General features: G+C 43.0%; 1 protein-coding gene across 1 annotated transcript in view; it reads left to right on the forward strand.

The window, feature by feature from the left end:
* LOC309889543 (zinc finger SWIM domain-containing protein 6-like) overlaps positions 1-19,464 on the forward strand; it is a gene marked incomplete at its 3' end in the record, with an annotated part of 239,723 nt that overhangs the window by 149,584 nt on the left and 70,675 nt on the right. Inside the window, exons 5-9 of the mRNA XM_082782392.1 lie at positions 5,022-5,201; positions 11,189-11,365; positions 11,618-11,764; positions 13,157-13,303; positions 18,507-18,767. Coding sequence (XP_082638518.1) covers positions 5,022-5,201; positions 11,189-11,365; positions 11,618-11,764; positions 13,157-13,303; positions 18,507-18,767 — 912 coding nt within the window. The remainder of the gene's footprint in view (positions 1-5,021; positions 5,202-11,188; positions 11,366-11,617; positions 11,765-13,156; positions 13,304-18,506; positions 18,768-19,464) is intronic.

Here is a 19,464-nt window from a genome sequence, read left to right on the forward strand (position 1 = left end):
GAAAACAGAGCAATGCTTAATCTCTAAGGAGAGTATGCATACATTCCTCTCACTTCATTTAGCTTCATGCATACATTCATACACAGGATGTGTAATTATTACAACACCTTATATAGTGACTGGATGCCTCTTAGTGTTTTTCAGTTTGCATTTTTAAAGGTCAGTGTAAAGGAATGCTGTCCCTTTCTCCCCGATGAATTCAGAAGTATGGATGTCTACTGGGAAATTCAAATGTATTGATGTACGCCTGTATGTAAAGAAAGGCATGCATTGTATAAAGCAGTAATGTAACCTGTTTTGTTTTGCTTTGTTTTGTTTTATTTTTGGTGATATGGAACATACTAAAGATGAATGACAACTGCACATTTCCAAAAAGAGGGCTGATTGAACCAAAGGTTCAAAGCTGTCTTTTTCCAAGAGGATTGTTACGAAACCAAAATAGGCAATTTCTCCCTATAATATGACAGTTCTAAAATTCCATTGTGAAATTATTATCAAATTGCAGTTGCAGCATGACTTATCTTCCATTTATCTGCTGTGTGTATTGGGTTTATGTGGCAAGACTGTGGTAGCAGGAGGCTGCAGGGGTGGTCTCTGTGAGAAGAGTCCGGAAGCTGTCCCATGTCAGATAAGGGCCAGTTCCAGCCATCTTGAAAAGGGACCCACTGCTGTCCAGAACAGAGCCAATAAGTGATGCTGTTTGCACCTCTGTGAGAGCATATTTAAGAAAGGGAAATAAATGCTGCAGAACAGCAGCTGGGAGAGAGAGAGGAGTGAGGAGTGAGAAACAGCCCTGCTGTCAGATCAGAAGGAGGGGGAGAAGGTGCTCCAGGTGCTGGAGCAGAAGTTCCCCTGTGGCCTGTGGAGAGGACCATGGTGGAGCATGTTGTCCCCCTGCAGTCCATGGTGTACCACAGCGGAGCAGATTTCTAAGCTGCAGCCCATGGAGGAGCTCATGGTAGAGCAGGTGGATCTGGCCTAAAGGAAGCTGCGGCCTGAGGAGAATCCCCGCAAGAGCAGACTCTGGGCCAGAGCTGTAGCCTGTGGAGAGGAGCTCATGCAGGAGCAGGGGATCTGGCAGGAGCTGCTGCCTGTGGGGGGACCCATGTTGGAGCAGTTTACTCCTGACGGATGGAACCTGTGGTACGGACCCATATTCGGAGCAGTTCTTGAAGAACTGCTGCCTGTGGGAAGCCCACATAGGATCAGTTTGGGAATGATTGCATTCCATGGGAAGGACCCCACATTGGAGCAGAAGAAGAGAGTGACCATGAAGGAGTGACGGAGACGAAGTGCTATACGCTGACTGCAACCCCCATTCCCCATTCCCCATTCCCCTGCGCCACTCAGGGGGAGGATGTAGAAGAGGGTGGATGGGGGGAAGGTGTTTTTAGTTTGCTTTTAGTTTCTCACTGATCTAGCCTGTTGGGTAATAAATTATATTAATCTCCCTCTGCTGAGTCTGTTTTGCTCGTGACAATAATTGGTGAGTGATCTCCCTGTCCTTTGTGCATGTTGCAGGTAGCATTGGTTGCATCTACACAAGCAGGTATGCATTTTGAGGAGAATGGCTGTTTCCCAGCATAGGAGCTATTAGGCAGAAAAGAGAGTATCTTGTTTGAGGCCTGTGTAAGCCTTCAGGTTGGTGGTGCCATTTAAGGGCCAGCTCAGTGGGGCTTCCACTGAGCAGCATCAGTGGATTCTTCCCATTTAGGGAAGAATATTCTCCAGGGTCCTTCCAGTTGGCATGTGGAAAGTCAAAAAAATAAAAATAAAATTGGGAGGAAGTGAATGTTTTCCTCAGACTTTTCAGTGCTAGAAGCCAGACAGGAACCACTGAATGGAAGGAGCCAGAATGGAGCTGATGTTAGGGGAGAAGTGAAGGCACTTGGGGAGGAGGAGAAAGAAATATGAATACAGGAAAGTGCACACTCACTAGGGGGAAGAAAGAAAGAAAAACAAAACAAAACAAAACAAAACAAAACAAACAAACAAACAAAAAAAAACAACCAAGAAAAACCAGAAACCCAAATAGGCTGAAGAGTGTGGGGTTATTGGCATTATGCTACCTTCTCCCAGATGGTGGCCTTTGTAATGCTACAGGAGTTGAGCGCAATGCTCTTTCTGTTCCCTTCTCTTCTCAGGGGAGTAGATTTGTCTTGCACCCCTCATCCTGCAGGCAATAGGGCAGCCTTGAAAGCTGCACAAGGGCCTCAGCGAGCTCAAATGCATACACGGCTTCCTCTGAAGTCGCTGGGAGCAGGGTGCAGTTGGGTTCTATTGAAATGTGAAGTGGTTTGTGTGGGGTTCATAAATACACTTGTCCTTGTGCTTCATTTGCATAAAAATTGCCTAGGTTTCAGAGATGAACTGCTAACAATGTAGTTATGATTGTGTCGTGGTTTAACCCGGCTTGCAGCTAAACACCACGCAGCCATTCGCTCACCCTCCCCCTCCCTCTCTGGGACGGGGGAGAGAAATGGAAAGTGAAGCCCGTGAGTTGAGATAAAGACAGTTTAATAAGACAGGAAAATAATAATAACAATAATAATAATAACAATAATAATAATAATAATAATACAAAGGTGATAATAGTACTACTACTACTACTATGTACAAACAAGTGATGCACAATGCAATTGCTCACCACCCGCTGACCGATGCCCAGCCTAACCCCGAGCAGTCCGGCCCCCTCCCCCGGCTAGCCACCCCTATATATTGTTTAGCATGACGTCAGATGGTATGGAATACCCCTTTGGCTAGTTTGGGTCACCTGTCCTGGGTCTGTCCCCTCCCAGCTCTTACTGCACCCCCAGCCTGCCTGTTGGCAGGACAGAGCAAGAAGCTGAGATGTCCTTGGCTTGGTATAAGCACTGCTCTGCAACAATTAAAACATCGGGGTGTTATCAGCACTCTTCTCATCCCGAGCCAAAACACAGCATTCCACCAGCTACTAGGAAGAAAATTCTGTTCTAACTGAAACCAGTACAGATTGACATAGTTTCCCTCTTTAAATGAAATAAGTTTTTAAAGGTTTTTGGTACTTTTGGCTATCTCTTCCCTTTCCTGTCCACTAGATGCACTGTATGCATAGTGGAGCTTCTGAAGAAGGCGAGTTAATTCCTTTTTCTCTAGTGGTGTTTGAAACACAGAAAAATAAAAGGCTACTTGTTTTGCAGGGGCATTGCTTAATCAGTAGTGTGTGTTCTGCCTATGACTGAAATTATTCCAAAATGTAGTTAAGATAGTCTATTTTTTGTTTGCTTCAGCCTGAAAGCACTGGGAATCTGGCTACAAAGTATTAAATTGGCTTTTTTTTTTTAAGATGCTAAAAGGTGTGATGTCTCTTCAATGCCTTCAAGTAATACTTGATTTTGAAAATAAATAAGTAAATAAATCCAAGTTAACTGTTCTCTAAGGCTTTCCAATATCCTCCATCTTTTGTTTTGCAGATTGCAAGAAATATATTCCTTCTCTCTTGAGCAGTGCTGAATACACTGACGCTTAATAATAAGAAACATTTGTAATTTGACTGTTTGGGGAGTGAAGCTTGTTGAAGAGGTTTTCTAATAGAAAGTCATATGATTTGATTTTAAAATGTTTTTAAAAACAGTATTGGCTTTACTCACTCCCATGAAAAGCTTCAGATGCTTTAAAAAGAAAAAATAATAATAAAAAAGTTTTGCTGTACTGTAAATGTGCACCAATAATCTGCATTAGTGCAGCATCTCCCTCTGGTGTTCTGCACTGTACCGTATCTTATTTTCTTGAGGTGTTCAGATTTCTTTGCTATTACTTCCCCATTCCATAGTGTTCAGAATATCTGGGGATTTGCAACCTTAAGGATCAGGCTCTGTTTCCATTGGGTCCTGTGTTTTGGCGTATCAACATGCCAAACTACTCTAGGAATGAATGTAATGTGATGGCCTGTACTCTGGGTACCTATTTTGCATTTTTAGTAAGCAAAAGAGTACTTGAATGTGAAAAATTTTATTATCCTGGAAGAACCAGCTGTATTTTTATTCTTTTTTTTTCCAGCCTGTAGTTTAAGCATATTCTCTAAATCTCTTGTAGTGTATAAGGCATGGTCTTAATGAGAAAATGAACTGTTGCTAAATAGCGCTTTCAGATGTCTTCTTGCTTCTGTCAAAGTTCATGCTGATGAAGAGACAGCTGATTTAGAGAAAAATCTTTCAATTTGAAAATAGTTGCTGGAAACCCTGATGTATTTATACCTGCCATGTTATATAGTGTCATGGAACAGGTTCTAAAGTAATGGTATGTGTGCATAGCAAACATAAAAAATGTAGCAAAAAAAAAAAAAGAAAAAAAAAAAAAAAGGTATGTGTCAGAGGAAACTAGCTTTCTGTAAATTAGAGCTCCATAAAAAGAACATGTATAATTTTTTTTTAAGTGTAACCAAATTACTGAAGCAATTGCAGTAAAAAATATCCCTATTAGACTGCATAAAACCAGTGTTTACTTTGTCCCTGAGATCCAGATGTGTTTGTAAAAAGAATTACATGATCAGCAGTACTTTTGCTGGGTTTTGAGTGTAGAAGTATGTGTTTACAAAATACATGTTTTACTCATACTTGTTTGGTTCCTCTAATGTGAAGCTGGAAGATACATAGTTCTTGTTTGTAGAAAACATTCACTCTTGATACAAAAATTAGAAGAAAAACTTGGGTAATTTTATTCTGAAACTTTATGTGAATTCTTGTTTGGTTTTGACTGATACTCCTGTCTGATGAACCATGTTTTGTGAGCTCTGGATTTTCTGGTACAAAAGACTAACTTAATGCCTTTTAATTTAGAAGGTTGGATTGGTACATTCTTTCAGCTGCTTCAGATGGGCCACATTCTGAGTCAGGAATTCAGCCTGCCTGGTGCTAGGTGTAGCTGGGAAGTAAGCAGTGTAGGGGAGAAAAAAATATATTACAGTATAGAAGTTTGCAATTAGTCATTGACTGCTGCATTTTTAATAGAAAACATATTTTAGCGATTTTTTTTTAAATCAGGTGCTCTATGGATGTGTATAGTTTTAAATCCCCACTGCAAGTTGGAGCAGAAGGCCAGTTGGCTAAAACAGCTGAAAAAATGGAACAGTGTGGATGTTTGCCCCTGGGAAGATGGAAACCATGGAAACGAGGTGCCCAATTTAACCAATGCTTTGCCTCGGGGTGAAAATGCTAACCAAGGTAAGCCTAAATATATGCACTGACTGCAACATATAACATCTATCTTATATACTCTAGCCTTGCAGAATTCAGCACTCTTTCCTGGGACTGGGACAAGTAACTTTCTTATTAAGGACAGACCAGCCAAATTTATTTTCACTAATACTTCCTTGCAGGAAGGATAAATTGTTTTTTTCATGCCGGGGCTGCGATGTTTTCAAAGCAAGTATTTGTGTTTAGTTAGGTCCTCTAGCTTTTCACTTGGTCCTTCTGAATACTTATTGCATGTAAATGGAATGTCCTTGAAGTATGTCAAAGTAAAAGCTTGTTTCTTTGCTTGACTACAATCTTGTGTCCCTTCTGGTATTGGGATTTTTATTTTGTTTGCAGTTACAAAGCCTTTGATACCTATTTAAAGAGAGATCAGTTGCAACTGCATTAAACTGAGTGGGTGAAAAAGTAAAGCAGCCATTTATAGGATCTGTTCTGTGTTGTGCAGTCTGCATTGCCAGGTTGGGGAGGGGGGGGGTGTAGAGGCAGCACTGCCTTCTTGGAGGTCTCTGTATATTCAGTATCATGCTTTCTAATAAAAAATGTGATTATTAAATCTGGCAGAAGCCTTGTCCAGTCCTCTCTAAACAAAGATTGCTACTGGGGAAAACACAAGACATTTCCCTTGAACAAAAACCCTCACAATCCTCAAAACCCTCAGTATTTTGATACATATTTCATACAATTATGATAAAGTTAAAATTAAATGTTGGGGAGGGAGGGGCAGATGTGAATTTAGATGGGTTTTACATTGGTCCTTTTTTTTGTAAGATTACCTCCGAAGGAAATAGTTAGAGAGTTCCTTTATAAATCTCACAGCTAGCTGGGGCTAGAAGTTCATTCACCAAATAACTCCCTAAAGAGGTGGTTTTTGCTTTCTGGATTTCTTGAAGTTCAGCCCAACCTGGACAGGCTAGTGGCAACTTGGACATGACATTGACAGAGGGGTTTTGCCATGGATAGATGCCCAGTAAGGGTTATGCCACTCCCATGACCTCAGTGCACCTTGTTTTATCTACAGTATTTGTAGATGTTTATGACAAAAAATTAAACAAGTGCTCAAAGTTAACATCACTTTTCAAAGAGAAAGACTGAAAGTCACACAGAATCACAGAATGGCCGAGGTTGGAAGGGACCTCTGCAGATCATCTAGTCCAACCTCCCTGCCAATTAAGATCATGTAGAGCACATTGCGCAGGATGGCATGCAGTCAAGTTTTGAATATCTCCAGAGAAGGAGACTCCACAGCCTCTCTGGGCAACCTGTTCCAGTACTCTGTCACCCTCACAGTAAAGAAGTGCCCCCTCATATTCGGAACCTCCTGTGCTTCAGTTTGTGCCCGTTGCCTCTCGTCCTGTCTCTGGGCACAGCTGAAAAGAGACCGGCTCCATCCTCTTGACACCCTCCCCTCAAATATTTATATACATTAATGAGGTCTCCCCACAGTCTTCTCTTCCAGGCTAAACAGGCACAGTTCTCTCAGCCTGTCCTTGTATGACAGGAGTTCTAGTCCTCTAATCATCTTTGTAGCCATCCTCTGAACTCGCTCCAGTAGTTCTATGTCCCTCTTGCACTGGGGAGCCCAGAACTAGACACAATACTCCGGGTGTGGCCTCACCAGGGCTGAGTAGAGGGGGAGGATCACCTCCCTCGACCTGCTGGCAACACTCTTCCAAATACGGCTCAGGATACCGTTAGACAACTTGGCCACAAGGGCATATTGCTGACTCATGGTCAGCCTGCTATCCACCAGGACTCCGAGGTCCCTCTCTGCAGAGCTGCTCTCCAGCAGCTCACCCCTCAACCTGTACTGGTGCTTGGAGTTATTCCTCCCCAGGTGCAGGACCTTGCACTTACCCTTGTTGAACTTCACAAGGTTTCTATCGGCCAACCCTCCAGCCTGTTAAGATCCCTCTGAATGGCAGCACAGCCTTCTGGGGTATCAGCCACTCCTCCAAGCTTTGTGTCATCAGCAAACTTGCTGAAGGTGCACTCTCTTCCATTGTCCAGGTCATTGATGAATAAGTTAAACAACACTGGACCCAGTACTGACCCCTGGGGGACACCACTAGCTACAGGCCTCCAACTAGATTCTGCATCACTAAGCACAACTCTCTGAGTTCTGCCATTCAGCCAATTATCAATCCCCCTCACCGTCCACTCATCTAGCCTGCACTTCCTGAGCTTGCCCATGAGGATGTTACGGGAGACAGTGTCAAAAGCCTTGCTGAAGTCAAGGTAGACAACATCCACCGCTCTCCCCTCATCTACCCATCTAGTCATCTCATGATAGAAGGACAGCAGATTGGTTAAGCATGATCTCCCCTTGGTGAATCCAGGCTGACAATTCCTGATCACCTTCTTATCCTCCACATGCTTGGAGATGACCTCCAGGATGAGCTGTTCCATCACCTTTCCAGGGATGGAGGTGAGGCTGACTGGCCAGTAGTTGCCTGGGTGCTCCTTCTTGCCCATTTTGAAGACTGGCATGACATTGGCTCTCTTCCTGTCCTCAGGCACCTCTCCTGTTCTCCACAACCTTTCAAAGATGATGGAGAGGGGCCTAGCAATAACATTGGCCAGCTCCCTCAGCACCTGTGGGTACATGCCATTGGGGCTCATGGATTTGTGGATGTCAGGTGTGCTTAGATGATCTCTGACCTGAGCCTCTTTGAAGAAGGGAAAGTCCTCCTTTCTCCGGACTTCCTCTCTTGTCTCCAGGGTCTGAGATTTCTGAGGGCTGGTCATAGCAGTAAAGACTGAAGCAAAAAAGGCATTCAGCAACTCTGCCTTCTCCATATAGTTTGTCACCAGAGTACCAGCCCCATTCAGCAGTGGGATGACATTTTCCCCAGTCTTCCTTTTTCTACTGATGTATTTGAAGAAGCCCTTCTTGTTGTCCTTGACATCCATTGCCAGATCTAATTCCAAATGGGCCTTGGCCTTCCTTGTCGCATCCCTGCATACTCTGACAGCATCCCTATATTCCGTCCAAGTCGCCTGCCCCCTTTTCCACATGCTGTAAACTTCCTTCTTCTTTTTGAGCTTTGCCAGGAGCTTCCTGATCATCCACGCAGATCTCCTGTACCCTTTGCTTGCCTTCTTGCTCATAGGGACGCACCAATCTTGAGCTTGGAGGAAGTGATACTTGAATACTGACCATCTGTCTTGGACCCCCCCTCCTTCCATGGACCTAACTCATGGAATTCTTTCAAGTAGATCCCTGAAGAAGACAAAGTTTGCTCTCCTGAAGTTCAGGGTCGCAATCCTACTTTTTGCCCTGCTTCCTCCTCGCAAGATCCTGAACTCCACCATATCATGGTCATTGCGGCCAAGGCTGCTCACTGACCCTCACATCTCCAACTAATCCTTCCTCATTTGTTAATACAAGGTCTAGTAACACACCTTTCCTTGTTGGTCTTTGACCACCTGCGTCAAAAATTTGTCATCAGTGCACTGCAGGAACCTCCTGGACTATTTGTGCCCAGCTGTGTGGTCTTCCCAGCAGATATCAGGGAGGTTGAAATCTCCCATGAGAACCAGGGCTTGTGACTGAGAGGCTACTTGGAGCTGTCTGAAGAAGGCTTCATCCACCTCCTCTTCCTGATCAGGTGACCTGTAGCAAACACCCACAACAGCGTCAGCTGTGGTAGCCTGCCCTTTAATCCTTACCCATAAGCTCTCAACTCGCTCTTCATCCACCCCCAGGCAGAGCTCCACACATTCCAGTTGCTCTCTCACATAAAGAGCAACTCCACCACCTCGCTTTCCTGTCTGGTCTTTTCTAAAAAGCACGTAGCCTTCCATGACAGCATTCCAGTCATGTGAGCTATCCCACCATGTCTCCATGATTGCAATGAGATCATAGCCTTGCGACTGCACGCAGATCTCCAGTTCTTCCTGTTTGTTTCCCATACTACGCGCATTAGTATACAAGCATTTCAGGGAGCTGAAATGCTTATTTCTCATGCTGCGTGTGTATGTATAGAAACATTTGAGATGTTTTTCATTCAACTCAGCCCTTTGTGGGGCAGACTGAAGGGCCTCCCCAGCATGCAGTTCCTCAAAAATTGGTGTCCAGTCTCTCTGGTGGGCCTGGTTTTGTCCCTTTCCCCCTTTGAATCTAGTTTTAAAGCCCTGTTGATCAGCCCTGATAATTCCTGGACAAAAATCCTTTTCTCCCTCAGATAAAGGTGATCTCCATCAGGAGTCAGTAGGCTTGGTGTCATGTAGACCTTCCCATGATCAAGAAACTTGAAACTGTGTTGGTGGCATCAGCCTCGGAGCCATGTATTGATCAGATAGGTTCACCTGTTCCTTTCAGTATTGATCCCTGCTACTGGAAGGATGGAGGAAAGCACTACCTGTGTACCTGATCCTTCAACCAGTTGCCCCAAAGCCCTAAATTCCCTTTTGATTGCTCTTTGGCTTCTCTTTGCCATCTCATCACTGCCAACTTGAAAAAACAATAAAGGGTAATAATCAGAGGGATTATTACCAGACGAGTGACTGTCTGAATGATGTCTCATACCCCTGCCCCAGGGACAGCAGTCTTCCTTATGGGTCAAGTCTGAACAACAAATCGGGCCCTCTGTTCCCTTCAGAAGGGAACTATATGACCTATGACTATAACTGTTCTTTTTTTCTTGGTGGAGGTTGTTGTTATGTGGGACATAGGTTGACTTGCCCTGGGCAACTCCCTCAATATAGATGGACCTTTATCCACATTGTCATTTGATTTCCTATACAGTTCCAGAACCTCATTCCTGTTGTATAGGGGCACCTGGGAAGGTGAGGTAGGCAGCTGCTGAGGTCACCTGCTACGCCAAACAGGATCCTGCTTCTACTCCCCCCTGTCTCTTAGATCCCTTCTGTCTGCGTTCTGGCAAGGGGGTAGGGGAACTTTTGTTTCTTGAGCAGTGGCTATGTCTGGCTGAGGACCCTGCTGCAGGGATGGCAGAGCTCTACCTCACCAGTCAATCTCCTTCTCTGACTCCCTGATGCTCCTCAGCCTGCCCACCTCCTCCCAAAGCTCTGCCACCAGACAAAGCAGTTCTTCAACCTGGGCACACCTCCCAGAGCTGTGCTCTCTACTGTCATCCTGTAGTGGCATAAGAGTAGGGCACACCCAGCAGCCTGACACCTCGGTGGCAGCATGTTCCCCCTGGAGTTCTGTCTGGGAGGCTGCATCAGCTGTGGTGGGTGTGTGCTGAGCTCTGTGAGGCCGCTGTCTTCTGCTGGGTGGATACTATCGCTCCATAGTCAACCTGGCCAAGCTTCAGCACCCTCCCTGCATGCCCTGCCTGAACACACTGCCACACCACTCCCTGACTGACAAGCCCTGTTTGCCTGCTCTGTTAGCCACACTCCTGGTTGCTCGCGCTCCTTAGGGGCTGCCTTTGTATGACAGAGGAGGGACACTCCTGTCTCCACCCAAGCCTCATCAGCCACCCTCGTGAGGGCTGCCGGGTCCTGGCGGCTCCCTCATCTGCCTTGAAGGGGCCTCGATGTAGGGAAACCCCTGCAGAACACGTCTGACCCAGAGTTCTTCATACGCTGTTCATCCATCCCTTGTCCTTGCAGCTCTGGGTCTCAGAAATAGAGAAGTTGGGAATGTTTGAGTAGCTGTGCCATATACTTTCTAGTTTGTTCTCAGGAGAGCTGTCAGATATCCTTCATCTTTAGCTGTTCCCTTTGCAAAGCCCTGTTTAGCATTAGTCTTGCTGTTCCATAGATCTCTTTTTGAATGCAGAGTGAATGGTGCACACTTTGTCTAGCCTGTTCAGTAATAGGATGTGAAATGTCATCTGCAGCCTGCTTCTTGCAGAAGGGGGATAAGACAGGCTGCCATCAGTTGGGGGTCATGAGTAGGAAGAAGACAAGAACGCTGTGAATGACTTATTCACATATGAATGAGTAAAAGCTGATGAAGCTTTCTGAACTTCTGAAAATGACAGATTCATCGAACAGGCCCCATCGGACGGTGTTCACTCGAGCCATTGAGGCATGCGATCTTCACTGGCAGGACAGCCACTTACAGCACATTATCAGCAGTAACCTATACACCAACTACTGTTACCATGACGACACTGAAAACTCACTCTTTGACTCTCATGGGTGGCCCCTCTGGCATGGTAAGTGGCTAAACTTTAAAGAGGTTTCTGTGACTTGCCACTTTGTTTAGTTTCTATGGCATTATTTTAGGGGGCATGGTGGGGAGATGAATGAGAAGCCTGGCAAAAAGAACAGAGGGTCCCTTGAAATGCTGGTTTCAGAAGTAGTCCTTTAATTCTCTTTTGCACAGTTTTAACCTTTGGAGTTAACCTAGCAAAACAGGCCATTGCAGACATGGAAGCGTTGCTATTCAATTATTTTCTCCATTTTAGAACATGTTCCCACAGCCTGTGCGAGGGTGGATGCATTACGATCTCATGGATATCCAAGAGAAGCACTGAGGCTGGCAATAGCTATTGTTAATACACTAAGAAGGCAGCAGCAGAAACAGCTGGAAATGTTCCAGGCTCAGAAGAAAGGTAAATGTGGGGAAGAGAGGAGGGCAAAGGACATGACAAGATGACGATAACATTTGGAACTTTGCATAAGAAAACTGTTTTTGAAACTATAAAGTCAATGAGGCGTCTTTAACTCTCCATTGCAAATGATCATAGTGGTAATGTAACGTATAAGTGAATCAGTAAGAAGTCAGTGTGAATAATCCTTTTTGTTAATATTACTTGTTTCTGCATGTCATGTATAGCACATGATATTTGTTAGTAAGACAAAGATCTACTTTTTTTTTTTTTTAATTACATATCAGTTGATTCCTAAACAGCAACAACATCAAAAAACAAAACAAAACAAAACAAAAACACCCAGCCCTATCCTCCTGAGCAATCAGTTCAACAGTGTGGCTGTTTCATTTTGTAGCCCCACACATTTAGGTAAGAAGCAGGCTTTCTAGCATTTTAAAGCTTTGCAATAATGCATGTGGTTACTAAGGAAGGTGATACCCCATAAATGAGAGTGAGTAGAGGCATCTTCAAGTAAGTGCGTAGTAGGTAGAGAAGCAGAGCATCCATAATAGCTTGTATACAATTTTTACATGATCAGCCATAATGAGACTGATCTCCCATAGTTCAGTAGCATATACATGTTTAGGAGAAAAAAGTTGGGGGTTGGAGTCAAAGGAGAGCTAGTGCCATAAGCCTGTTAGTAAAAAATGGGATCAGGGGAATCTATAACCTTTACCAAATACATACTTTCTTCAATTCATTGTGCTAAAGGATTTTTTTCATGTTCCAACTGATCTATGGGTGAGGGCTACAAAGCAAAGTATCCAACAAAGTATGTTTGTCGACTGAAATTTTAGAATGCCAAAATTAAGGTGATTCAATTAAAAGACAATTTTTTTTTTTGCGTACTACATTTAATGTTTTTGTTCTTTTTATTTTTTTAAAGGAGTTGTCATCCTGAGTTTATCATTTCATTAATATTTAGATGCAAAATAAGCTCATGTTTTATTTGGGATAATGGAACATATTTTAGAGTATTTTCATTTATTTCAGTGCCATCAGATTCACTTAAAACGTACAAAATGGCACTACATCTTTTGAGCCAGGAAACAGATGTGGATACATTACAAAAAAAAAAAAAAAAAAGTCAAAAAGTCAAAAAGTCTTTGCTGTCATTTTTCAGCAGATGTTCTCAGAAGATTTCCTGGTAGCGAGTAAGAGATTTCCAAAAAAAAAAAAATCACTACATTTGAAACTGTTGACCCATAATGTGCTTTGCAAGTGTTTGAATGGCGTTTTGCCTTCATTCTTTTTTTTTTTTTTTCTTCCTCTTTTAAGTAATAAAGTGGCTAACTAAAGAGTGGCTAATATGCACTCTTTCCCTCCCTCCTCCCTCCATCTTTTCTAACATAGAACTTCTCCACAAAGGAGTAACCTCAATAACGAATCTTGAAGGTTTGGTGGGACACCCTTTGGATCCAATTGGCACCCTCTTCAGTAGCCTGATGGAAGCCTGCAAAGTGGATGAAGAGAGCTTCCATGGATTCTCAGACTTCACAGGTAAGGCTGTGCAAAGGAAGATATCTTTTACATGTCTTCAGTAACCAGAGGCATTTTTCTACCTTTCCATTCTAAATTAACTTCAAAGCCAGTGTTCTCATAGTATAAGAACTCACATTTGCCTTCCCTAAGAAAACATGAGGGAGAAAAAATGTTTAAAGGAAAATTTTTAAAGCACTTCCAAAATTACCAGTTATTTATTCTTGAAGAAAATTCTGTATTTTGAGCCTGAAATAAAAGCAAATAAGTCTTTATAGTAGCAACCCTCTCCACAGATATTACTCTGTCCTTTTTCTGAGACATTTCAGAAGATCACAAAAATCACAGAATTAGATCCTGCTTAGAGCAGGATCTGCTGCAGCAGATCGCCCAGGACTGTGTCTATTTGGGTTTTGAATAACTCCAAGAATGAAGACTTTACAACCTCTCTTGGCAACCTCTTCCAGTGTTCTACATTCACAGTAAAAAATTCTTTTCTTATGTTCAAATGGAAATGTGTGTTTCAGTTTGTGCCCATTGCCTCTTTTCCTGTCACAGGTTACCACTGAGAAGAGTCTGGCTCAGCCTTCTTTACACTCTCCTATCATATATTTATACATATTGGTAAGATATTCCTGAGCCTTCTCTTTTCCAGGCCAAACAGTCCCGGTTGTCCCAATCTCTGATCATATAGAGATGCTCTAGTCCCTTACTCATCTTTGTGACCCCTCACTGGATTGGCTCCAGTATGTCCATATACCGGGGAGCCCAGAACTGAATACAGCACTCCATATGTGTCTCACCAGTGCTGAACAGAGGGGAAGGATCAACTCCCTCGACCTGCTGGCAACACTCCTCCTAATGCATCCCAGGGTGTTCATAGAATCATAGAAGCATAGAAGCATAGAATGGTCTGGGTTGGAAGGGACCTCAAGGATCACCTAGTTCCAACCCCCCTGCCATAGGCAGGGATGCCACCCACTAGATCAGGTTCCTAAGGGCCTCATCTAACCTAGTCTTAAACACCGCCAGGGATGGGGCATCCACAGCCTGTCTGGGCAACCTGTTCCAGTGCCTCGCCACCCTCTGAGTGAAAAATTTCTTTCCAAGCTCTAATGTAAATCTTCCCTCTTTTAGTTTAAAACCATTCCCCCTTGTCCTATCATTATCTACCTGAGTAAAGAGTCCTTCTGCATCCCTTTTATAAGACCCCTTTAAGTACTGAAAGGTTGTGATGAGATCATCCTGGAGCCTTCTCTTCTGTAGGCTGAACAGCCCCAGCTCTCAGCCTTTCTTCATAGGAGAGGTGCTCCAGCCCCTTGATCATCTTTGTGGCCCTCCTCTGGACCCGCTCTAACACGTCTACATCTTTCTTGTACTGGGGGCTCCACACCTAGATGCAGTACTCCAAGTGGGGCCTCACAAGGGCTGAGTAGAGGGGGACAATAACGTCCCTTGACTTGCTGGCCACTCCTCTGTTGATGCAGCCCAGGATGCAGTTAGCCTTCTGGGCTGCAAACACGCACTCATGTCGAACTTTTCATCCATCAAGTCCTTCTCCACAGGGCTGCTCTCAATGAGTTCTTCTCCTAGTCTGTACTCACGTCTGGGATTGCCCCAACCCAGGTGCATCACCCTGCATTTAGACTTGTTGAACCTCATTAGGTTCACGTGGCCCCACTTCTCAAGCCTGTCCAGGTCCCTTTGGGTGGTGTCCCTTCCTTCTGTCATATCAACCCCACCACTCAGCTTGGTGTCATCTTCAAATTTGTTGAGGGTGCACTCGATCCTACTGTTTATGTCATTGATAATGATATTAAACAGTACCAGTCCCAGGACAGACTCCTGCGGTACACCACTTGTCACTGGCCTCCACCTGGACATAGATCCACTGACCACTACTCTCTGGGTGCGACCTTCAAGCCAATTCCTTACCCACCGAATAGTCAGACAGAGCGAAATACACCTAAACTTCTCTGGATTTTCTCTGATTTGTATACTTAAGCACCAGGCTCCTGGAAAAGGAGAGAGAACTTACATTTCTAATCTCTCTTGCAATAATTTCAGGTCTTACTAGTTGCAACAGGAGTTTAAAAGTGCCACACAAAATTTGAGTTGCTGGTGCCTCTGTCAGTTTTCCATAGTTGGAGCTTCAGCTATTGTTGCTGTACGCGCACTTCAGTGCATAGCTCCACTACTCTTAGAGCATCTGTTGCCGTGAAGTATTTCACATTTTTTTGTTCATTGGACACCACAGGTGAAGGCAAAGAATGGCAAATCATGCAATCATAGAATGGTTTGGGTTGGAAGGGACCTTAAAGATCATCTAGTTCCAGCCCAAACCAACTGGTCCTAAGACAGACCAATGAAGGACACTACTCGTTACCAGCCTCCACCTGGACATAGAGCCATTGACTACAACTCTTGAAGGGTGCGGCCTTCAAGCCAACTCCTTATCCACTGAATGGTCCACCCATCAAGTCCATATCTCCCCATTTTGGAGTTCAGGATGTCATGTGGGACTGTGTCAAAGGCCTTGCAGAAGTCCAGGTAGAAGACACTGGTCAATCTTCCCTTGTCAACTGCTGCAGTCACTCCGTCATAGAAGGCCACCAGATTGGTCAGGCATGATTTACCCTTGCTGAAACCACGCTGGCTATCTCGGATAGACCTGTTTGTCTTGCATGTGCCTCGACACTGCTTCCAGGAGGATCTTTTCCACGATCTTCCCAGGCACAGAGGTGAGGCTCACCAGTCTGTAGTTCCCCAGGTTGTTTTTTCTACCCTTTTTAAAAATGGGAGTGATGTTTCTTTTTTTCCTGTCACCAGGGACTTCACCTGACAGCCAGGACTTTTCAAATATGATTGAGAGAGATTTGGCAACTACTTCAGCAAATTCTTTTAGGACCCTGGGTGTTATTGTACATCTTAGCTGCACATGCACATAATACTTCAAATAGATGATAAAACACATGATAACATACGTGGCCTACAGAGAATATGAATTGGAAAACAGTGTTTCAGAATTGATGCATGATTTAGGTCAGGATGTTTATGCCCATTTTAATTTCAGTATTTGCTTTCCAGGAGCTTAAGTGATTCATTCCTTATTCTCAGTCTGTTTCCACCTCTGCAGTAGTTTCTCTAGAAACTAGACTCTCTCTAACCCTCCTAGGGGGTGGGCAAAAAAGTGAGAAAAGAAACATCACCAGGGCAGCTGACCTAAACCAACCAAAGGGATATTCCATACCATATGATGTCACACTCAGCAATACAAGGTGGAAACAGGAAGAAGAGGGGAGGGGTGGGCTCTCGTCGTGAAAATGCCGGTCCTCCACCGGAACACCGGCTATGTGCGTTGAGGCCCTGCTTCAAGGACGTGGTCAAGCATCGCTCATTTGTGGGAAGCAGAGAGTAATTTCTTTCGTCCGCACTTCCACATAACCTTTATTTGTTTTGTTTTTTCCCTTTCCCCCTCCCTTTTCCCCTTTCCCCTTTTTTTCCCCCCTTTAGTTAAACTGTTTAGTTAATAATAATCTTTCCTTAATAATTATTATTTTTTTCCCTTTAATTAAATTATCCTTACCTCAACCCATGAGTTGTTCTTTCCTTTACTTCTTCCCCTCCTCATCTAAGGAGGGGGAGTGAGAGAGCAGTTGTGGTGTTTACCTGCCTGGTGCAGCAGAGACTCCCGGCGCACCCAGCGCTGTTTGCTTACCTCTATTCCTTTAATAAATTGCAAACGTTGATTATAGTCCTATTTTGAAGACTGAGCCATTTATAACAATGGGCATCACATTTGCTAGCTGCCAGTCGACTGGGACCTCCCCCATAGCCAGGCCTGTTGATAAATGATGGAAAGCGGCTTGGCCAGCTCCTCTGCCAGTTCAATCAGTATCTTTGGGTGGATCCCATCTGGCCCCATCTACTTGCGAACATCCAAGTGCCGTAGCAGGTCGCCAGCCATTTCCTCATGGATAGTGAGGGCCACATTCTGCTCCCATCCCCTTCCACCAGTTCAGGGTACTGGTGTAGTGGGTTTACGTGGCAAGGTTTTGGTAGCAGGGGGCCATAGGGGTGGTTTCTGTGAGAAAGATCTAGAAGCTGCCCCATGTTTGGGAAGGGCCCCATTGTTTTCCAGAGCTGAGCCAATAAGCGATGTTGTTTTGCGCCTCTGTGAGAGCATATTTAAGAAAGGGAAAAAAAATGCTGTGCCACACAGCAGCCGGGAGAGTGAAGGTGTTTACCTGCCTAGCACAGTAAAACCACCAGAAGCATTTTGTCATATGGTGTATCTGTGAAGTACCAAATGAATCAATGGTACTTTTTAAAGCAATTTATGGCTTGGTCTGTATGGAATTTATAAGTAATTTTTACTGGAAGTAAGAATTCTTGTTTCAGTAAAATTCAGAAGCATTATACTTGTTTATCATAAATGCAACTGTAACAATTAAATAAAAAATCCTGAAAAGAGCCCTAGCAAACAGAGGACGCTTAAATGTTGTGGAGTTATCAGGCCTACTGTACTTGCACAATCTTGATAACTTCATCTGAAATCTATGCAGAGGTATAAACACCTTCCCTTTCCACTTATACAACATCAAGGCTTTAAGGAGATACATAAATGGTTCAGAAAAGAAACACCCAAAAATTGAAATGCATCTTCCAATTTTTGCCTTATTAACATAAAACTGGAGAAAAACTGCCTGTCTCTAAATCATAGTTTAAAGATGAAAACTTTTATTTTTACTTGAGTGTATTTTTATTTTTATTTTTATTTTTATTTTTATTTTTATTTTTATTTTTATTTTTATTTTATTATTTTTATTTTATTATTTTTATTTTATTATTTTTATTTTATTATTTTTATAATTACTTTGTGTATTTCTCCCTTGTGGAATTAGATAGTTTACATTGGATCTTTGGATTTTGAAATTAAGCTAGTAATTTAAATAAATTTAAACAAATGATAAATAAATAAATAAATAAAATAAATAAATAAATAAAATAAATAAATTTAAACAAATTAGTGATATGGTTTAGTGGAGGACTTGTTAGTGTTAGGTCAGAGGTTGGACTCGATGATCTTGAGGTCTCTTCCAACCTAGAAATTCTGTGATTCTGTGAATACTGACAGAGGTAGCATTTGTAAATATGGCATTATAAGTAGATTATGGATTAGAATGACTTGCTGATGTGTTGTTCTTTGTGTCACCCTTTACAGAGAACATGGGGCAATGCAAATCTCTGGAGTACCATCACCTGCCTGCACACAAATTCTTAGAAGAAGGAGAATCTTATTTAACGCTGGCTGTGGAAGTAGCATTGATAGGGCTGGGACAACAACGAATAATGCCAGATGGCTTGTACGCACAAGAGAAGGTTTGTCGAAATGAGGAGCAGCTCATTTCTAAGCTACAGGAAATTGAATTGGATGATATTCTGGTGAAGATTTTTCGAAAACAAGCAGTCTTCTTATTAGAAGGTAGCTCACTATAGATGCTAACTGTTTCTTTAAACTGTCTTCACTTATAGAAGCCCACAGAACTAGTATTTTTTGTTCTTTCACTTTGTTCTTTAAATTTTTTGTTTGATATAATCTCCGTATCCTAACTGTACAGCCCAGGCTCACAATTAAATATTATAGACATCAGTTATCAGCAGTTCTCAAGTAGCAGAATTCTAAATGTCACTTGTATCCTGAAAAAGGACTGGCAGCTTTGTAAATGTATGAAGATTTTTACCTCTTTTCTCAATTAATGAGCTCAGAAAATTCACTTAGAATTACTGGGACAGAACTACAACATTTTATTTGTAGCAATTAGGAAAATGACTTGCCTCTGAAGTTTGAATCGTACATGACAATTGAAATACATGATCAAATATTGAGGCTTAAGGCCTGATCTTATGACTAAATTGTGACTAAGTTATCTGTTTGGGAATCATTGTAGTGGATTGCAATAAAATCTGTGGGGAAATAAAGAGCATGCCTTTGCCTTAGCTTTTAAAAAGGCTTAACATGTAGCACTTAAGCCTCATGTTCAGAAAGTAGCCTCATGGCCTCATGGGTTCTGAGGTTATCTTTCTAGCTTTTTTTTTTTGTTGTTGTTGTTGTTGTTTGTTGTTTTTTTTTAATGGAAGAAAAAATTTTAAAGGAACTAATTCGCCAAAGGCATGGTTTT

The sequence above is a fragment of the Aythya marila genome (genome assembly GCF_965140915.1).
Source record: "Aythya marila genome assembly, chromosome: W".
Taxonomy (NCBI): domain Eukaryota; kingdom Metazoa; phylum Chordata; class Aves; order Anseriformes; family Anatidae; genus Aythya; species Aythya marila.